Raw genomic sequence first — 7,496 nt, 5'->3', positions numbered from 1 at the left:
GTATTTAAAAGACGTGTAGATGAGGCGCTTAGGGAGATGGTTTAGTGGGCATGGTGGTGTTGGGTCGATGGTTGGACTCGATGATCTTAGAGGTCTCTTCCAACCTTAATGATTCCTAAATATTTGGGATTACACCACAGCCCAGAATGCAGGAATGGACCTTCCTTGCCAGCTTTACTGGAGTTGGATGAACTCCAGACATTTTCGGAAGTCCTTGGCAGTTAACCTGGTGGAGGTGTGCATAGCACAAGGTGTGAGTCCTCAGCTCAGTCTGGCAGCTTTGGACTGAAATTGTTAGCATCCTTCGCTCTCCCTTGGCTGTGAGGATGACCTCCAGTCCCAGCTCCCAAGCAGACCTACATTACAAATCACACCTCTGCAGCTGAGTCAGTGTATTTCAGAGCAGTGTCAGTTTTTCCCTCCCACAGCTATCTCTGGAGTAACAGCTACTTAGATGATTCTGGTTGCTCCTGACAACAAAGGGCACTGCATTTTCCTTGAAAGCGTATTTAGCCCCAGGTAAAATTACACTTTTTCCATGGGGTAAGTGCGGGAAAAGATGATCATTTCAAGCTTTCTGTATTGATTCCTGTTAGTAAGCTAGCCTCCAGTTATTAGGATGAAAAGAGGGCAGTCTCCAAGGCTGGAGATTAATGTCCATGAGATTTGAGTTGGACTTGAAATTTTCTTCCTTCACATACCTGTTTGATGAATCTGCCATGTGTGCTGGCTTTGGTGGGTGGAAGTTATTATCGAAGAAAGGCAGGCTGCTCTTAATTTCTGGATGGGTTAAGATCAACGTTCCCTCTGTTTAGGGAGAAGATAATGTTTATTATGGAAAACAGCAAAAAGTCACACCGGAGGAAAAAAGCGTTTTTAGTATATCTGCTATCTGCTGGTACTGCTGAAATTCTTGGGGCAGGTGAAGGTCTTTATCTTATTTTTTTAATTTGAATCATCTTGCAGAATGATGTCTTGCATCTTGCAAAGACATATGTATATACTTTAGTTAGTGATTCAACACACTGCAGTTCATCTCTGGTAATCATCCCGAAGGGACTTTGCATTTAATGAAATGTACATAGCTGCTTAAATTCTGTCCTGAGTAATGAATACCTTTTTTCTGGAAATGAGGTACAGGCACCTAATGGAAAGAGCTTTCAGACAACGCTCATGCAATTTAAAGAGTTGGACATTCCCTGAACGGCAGCTGCCACCTTTGAAACGAATCCAGAAGCATCCTCAGCGGGGAGGTGGGACTCTGAAAAATCCAGAAAAGTGAAGGAAATCAAATAAGAGCATCTGAAACAGTCTGTGCTTGCAACTCTTACACTCGGAGCTGTACAAATGGAGGCTGTGCTCAAAAACTGCCCTCAGGAACTGGGAGACAAATGACAGCAGCAGAAAGTAACGCTGGTAGTAAAGTAAGAAAACAGCAAATCGTGACCACATCTTAAAGGCAGGAGATCTCAAGAGACAAACCCATAACTTTGCAGAAAAGTTTCAATTTGCTTTTTTAAAAAATCCCTTTATTCTTTTATTTCCACTACCAGCCCACCTTTGATGATACTCCTCTGTAGATGTCTGCAGCACTGGAAGTCCTAATATTTTATGAACCTAATTTGATACTTTCTACTGCAGTTCAGCACTTGGAAAGATCAGAAAGCTGTCCCAACTCATTGTCTTCTCTCCTCCCATGGATTTTTTGACACAGTCTCCTTCCCACTGTCCCACTTCAGTTTGTTGCCAGCACAGGTTACCTCATTTTCAGGTCTGTCATTTTTCTCGTGAAAAGAGCATGAGCATACCTGACCGTACCTCAAATGACCATACCAAATCTGTCTAGCTGCAGTCCTGGAGACTTCACAAACACCCTATAATAAAATTGGGAAAGGCTTTCTTCTTTTATATCTCTTAATGACTAACTTATAGTCTATTGAACAAGATAATTTTTGTTCTCTGTTATTTCTAGCCAGCTCCGAGAGTAAACTGATGGGTAGAGAGCAGAATTCACCTCAGCTAGTAAAACTGCTGATTTTTATCCCCCCTAGTTATTACATAGAAAATTATCAAGGCTGAAAAGTAACAGGTAGGAAATTCTTACTGGAGTTAAGCTCCTAGTGGCCATTTACATCTTTCCTGTCCACCTCCCTTCTTTGAACAAAGCTGTCTTGGCTTATTACAAGCCTATTCTTCTACCACTCAACATTGCTATTAGTTTCCCTGGTGCTGTTGCAAGCCTTGTGCGAAATCTATAAACACATGGGCAGGTCAGGTTAGTAATTGTGTAGGCCAGGATAAAAGATCTTTAACACTTATCAAAGTCCTGGCAAGGGCATTTGCGTCTGCTTCTGAAAGGAGAATTTACATTTTCACAGTTGCATAATCACACAGGTAGAAGGGATCCAGGCTACAGGCGGTTTTACTGCTATGTATGTCTAAGTAAAGATCCATATAGCACATGTTTGTCTTCGTACGTGACTCTGGTAATGGGTGAGGATAAGGGGCACAGCTGTGAAAGATAAAAGGCTATTCCTCGCTCATCCTGAAGTTCCAAAGGGACTTCCTCAACTTATCTGTGTTATAGCTGTTTGCAGTGGCTGTTTGACTTCTTAATAGCATTAGGTGCTGATTCAGAGAGTGATTTTATGTTAAGGGATCCTAGCAGTAATTGCATTTCTAATGACGTTATCTGTGAGGAAACCTCTGCCATGACTGTGATGAGGAAGTATCAGTGATGGGTAGGTCCTGGCTGATTCTTGTGTTTGTGTGAGATGAATCTGGGCTCAGAGATAATGGGACAACTGATCCTTAATGCCTTAATGTTGAACTTTTTCCTCTCAGTGGTTTCAGTATAAAAGTCCCACCCTATTGTGGATATTCTAATGCATATACTAAAGTGTGGGGTTTCTTATTATGTGGACATTTTATGCTTCGATAATTATAGGGGATCTGCATAGCTCTAAGTTGGACAAGTCCTGAAGGGCTCTTCATTTCCCCAGCCTCGCAGATCACATCTCAAATGGCACAGCATAGTGTCTTTTGGATCAGGCTTTAAAGTGTCATTTTTACAAACAAATCCCTTTCCATTGTCAGGGTCTAAGGTCACTTGTAGTTTTGTCTTGTAACTCTCATAAAATATCCTCTTGGTATTTGATCATGGGCTTGTTGGGTGGTGGTGGCACCAGCTGTATAATGCAGAGAGTATTTTTTGTTACCGTACTTCTGCCTCATGTAAAAAGATTAGAGATACATATAGAGCACTTTTCCTGCCAGGTTCGAAAATGCCTTCAGATGATGATTCTTGGCATAGTATATGTTTAGACAGTATCGCTGCAGTGAATACTGTAGGATTCTCATTTTTAGATAGTTTTCATTCTGCTTGTATAATCTCATTTATTGAAAACATATACATATGTATACGTTTTCTCTTATACTTCCACCATTTACCTTTAAAATGTGTTGATAGGATATCAGGAAAATCAAACATGTTTACACCGGGTATTCCTAAGAGGATTTACATTTCTGCAGGTCATGGACCTGCAGAGGATTTTGTAGCTGTCAACCCTACATAGGTTGTTTTTAGCTTTGCAGATAACACAGGTGGGAAAAAGCCCTGAGAATCTTGTTTGACAGAGGTGAAGTAAACTGTAAGTACAATGATACACAGACAGCTATTTCTACCCACTTTCTGGACAGAAAAGAAAACCAGGTGTGGTATTGGTTAGGAGCAGTATTCAGGTTGGTGATTAGACATCTTTCTAGTTCATAAGAGAGTATGAGGTTAGGTTGAATAAAATATAATCTTGCTAAGACGATATTAAATAATAGCACAAGATTGAAATAAATGGAAATGAGTGAGTAGAATAAACAGTGAAGCATCCTAAAGTGTTAGCCTACATGTTTAAAAAATGCTTGGAAATTAGATATGTAGAAAAGGTAAAATAAGACCTAGGAGGCATGGTTAATGGTTTGATTGTTTAACTCTTTCAATGAAAGATGTTTCTGGACACCTTACCATCCATTCCTACCATCATTAGCTAAAGACGGGAGGCTAAAGCCTCGGTACAGGTCATCTGTTTTGATTTTAACAAGACAGAAATTCTATTTCTTCATTTCTGCCAAAAGAAATCTGCAATATCTTCATAGCATTTCAGTGCTGATAGGTGCAAATTAATCTATTAAAAATGACAATTTTATTTGGGCCTAATGTATTCTGATACCAACAGAATTCTCTCATCAAATTCTCTGGGTTCTTGTGTCCTCATCAGATTCTGCCCACAAAGACCTGTTTGCAGGTTTGGGCCTTTCTTTTCTCCCCCCTTATTCTGAGGTATTGAGAATTTTGACCAAATAAGGATATTGGAAGTTATGTCAAATCTATGAAGTTTTAGAACTATTTCTGTTCATTCTAAAAATTTGAGGTATTTCCTAAACTAAGTAGAAAGGAAGTGAAAGCAGCACCTTGAGACTTTTTGTTCAGGGAGGAGCTCTTTTGCAGTGAAAGTTGCAAGACTGAAGAGAGGTGCTTAATCCCTTGGAAGCTGGAGAAAGAGATTGTGAGCTTCAGGAGAGAAGTGTTTGGGGGAAGCACAAGGGCGCCTGTCTGTTTGCACATGACTGCAATCCTGGCTTCAAGGCCAGCACTTTTAGGAACTGCAAAGGACCAGTATAATTTTAGATGTGTGAGGAACGACTGCGGTATATTTAAGGGCACCCTGAAGTCACCCTTAAGATTAGATTCACTATCTCTAAGAGCAGCAAGGCTGGACGTGTGATTGTGGGCCAGAGGCTGCTCCACAAAGCACGCAGAGCCCTGCATGCCTGCATGCACTGTTCAGCCCAACACAGCACGGGCATGGTGCTCTCTCAGTGGCTTACTGAGGCACGTCCAGACACATTGGTTGACACCTGCCTGTGGACATCTCATCAGACTGGCTGCAAGACTCCCGGGTGAGAGGGATAGACATGAAACTGGGAGGTTGCTGTAGTCCACCTACTTCCCAGAGTACTTGGTATGAGTAGTGTTGACGCTGCCTTGAAGTGCTTTCTGGTTACTGTTCAGTGTTAGAGATGTGAAACAGGATTTATATGAATTCCCAATCTGTCTGAATTTTACAGGGCCACTTTTGTGATTGTTTTTCCTCTATTACACGGTGTCGTTGCTATTGACTGTGTTGTCGTTTTCTGGTTGGATTTCTTCAGATGGTAATTCTTGTGCTAAGTCCTGGTGCCTCTGGTTTCATGGTGTGTTTGTTGTGTGACTCACAATTGTTGGACCTATGAGATTTATTTATCCTTTTTCTACAGGTTTTAATTTGGTGTCAAAAAACATTATGCTTTCAAAGACTTACAGTTCTGATGTTCAACAGCCAAAAGTATTGATTTGCAATTGGCAGGAGGGTATGTTTGCTTCAACTAGCAGTGCTTTTAAAAATTAATTCTATTTGCTTTATGCCAAAGAGTCTCTGTGTCCCCTTTCAAACCACCTTCGTGTTGACTGCAGCAAAGCTTACCACATTAAAAATGAAATAGTGTTTATGCCAAATGTTTTCCCACATATTTTCAAACCTTTTAGCGGTGTTTGCACTGAAATTTTTCACCTAAAAGCCACAGCAGTTCAGAGCTCCACTTGCTGCTTTTTGTAAAGACATCCACTTTCTGTCAAGAAAGGGCTACATTCTGGCCCAGTGACCATGAGGGGTGGCTTACCCATACGCATTGTCCTCCTGGTATGTATGGGGATAGGTATGTGTGAGCTTCTTATGCTGTGAAAGGGAATAAAATCTGGCCCATAACACTGAGTAATCTGGTTATTTTAATCACCTGTGACTCTCTGAATTATCATCTGTATTATGGGATAATATTATCTCTTCGGTGTTCAACAATGACTTTTTAAAAATTACCATATATATTATACAGAGCTAATATATTAAGAGATACCTTAAGGGTAATTATCAAGTGTGTAATTTCATCTGTAGGTTCTTATAATGATGGTTAATGTCATAAATGCCTTATAATGAAATTATAGGCTTGTAACCCTGCCTGACTATCCTTTGTGTGTCATATAATTAATAAGACCAAGCTTTGGTGTTCATCTCAGTGTCACAAAGCATCATGTAAACTTCCATACTGATGGTAGATGGTTAGTCTCTCATCAGAGTAAGAATAAGGTTAAGGCCAGGCAGCTTGAGTATATGTTACCTTGTCTTTAAGGGCAGCTGGATGGGCTTGTTAACAAAAGTACTTCTAACAGTGTATATATGCTCATTAAAAAAATGGCCATTGATCTAGTGTCATATTATAATACTACATGCAAAATTTTAAGGGAGTGAAAAGGCAAATGGGTTGCAGCAGTTGGAATAAAGAATTGTTTTCCTTCTAATCCACTGAGGGTAGTGAAAATTTGTGTCCAATTAAAAGCATTTGGAGATGGATAAGAAGCTTCATCTTGAATTGAAGACACTTGCCTGGAACATAGAAGAGCTGGGATTGTTTCCCAGTCTGGCCTAATTTCTGTGGGGCTCTGGCTAGGTTGATTATTTTTTACAGTCTTCAGATTTCCCGTCTGAAAAATAAGGGCCATACTATTTCTTTTATTTGTCTCACATTTCCAGATTTTAAACTTGCTGGAGTAAAGGAGATATCTGTGTGGTTTTTTGTTGTTTTTTTTTTCCTTTGGCAGTTACCATACAATCTTATAGAATCGTTCACATTGGAAGGAACCTAAGGTCATCTAATCCCACCTTCTGCTTAGAGCAAGGGCAGTGTTGAACTTCTGCCCTCTAGGCCATGTTCTTATTGTGAATACTAATAAGAGTACCAGAAATTTTACATGTCACCAGTGAAAAGTAGTTCTAAAAAATCATGTAAGACTCATTAAGATTATTTTACTGTTCTTTGTCCTTCAGGGAATGATGTACTTAGAAGAGAGGAGACTTGTCCACCGGGACTTGGCAGCCCGTAATGTCTTGGTAAAATCACCAAACCATGTGAAGATCACTGACTTCGGCTTGGCCAGACTTTTGGAAGGGGATGAGAAGGAGTATAATGCTGATGGAGGGAAGGTGAGTGCTGTACATGTTTGGAAGTAAATATATCACTGTGACAAACCTCCTGAAGTTACTCTTTAGGGCAGTGTATCCCTACGGGACTATTATCTATGTAAGAAAGTCTGTCAGTGACTTAGCAAACTGTGTTGTGACAGCACACATAAAAGCTGCTCATTTTTTGCTCAGTGAGCTTCTCCAGGTGCCGAAATATAATTGTCTGAAGAGTTTCCACACTCAGAATTAGGTTTTGTTCATATGCTCCATTTTGTGTCTTGTTTTAGAATCATAGAATAGTTTGGGTTGGAAGGGACCTCTAAAGATCATCTTAGATCATCATTATAGTCCAACCCCCCCCCGCCATGGGCAGGGACATCTTCAACTACACCAGGTTGCTCAGAGCCCCATCCAACCTGACCTGGAATGTTTCCAGGGATGGGGCATCCA

General features: G+C 40.5%; 1 protein-coding gene across 1 annotated transcript in view; it reads left to right on the top strand.

The window, feature by feature from the left end:
* Positions 1 to 7,496, top strand: part of ERBB4 (erb-b2 receptor tyrosine kinase 4) — a 423,308-nt gene that overhangs the window by 377,321 nt on the left and 38,491 nt on the right. The window contains exon 20 of the mRNA XM_019472536.1: positions 6,912 to 7,067. Coding sequence (XP_019328081.1) covers positions 6,912 to 7,067 — 156 coding nt within the window. The remainder of the gene's footprint in view (positions 1 to 6,911; positions 7,068 to 7,496) is intronic.

The sequence above is a fragment of the Aptenodytes forsteri genome, unplaced genomic scaffold (genome assembly GCF_000699145.1).
Source record: "Aptenodytes forsteri isolate BGI_AS27 unplaced genomic scaffold, ASM69914v1 Scaffold340, whole genome shotgun sequence".
Classification (NCBI taxonomy): domain Eukaryota; kingdom Metazoa; phylum Chordata; class Aves; order Sphenisciformes; family Spheniscidae; genus Aptenodytes; species Aptenodytes forsteri.
This window is presented reverse-complemented; position numbering and strand designations above follow the sequence as displayed.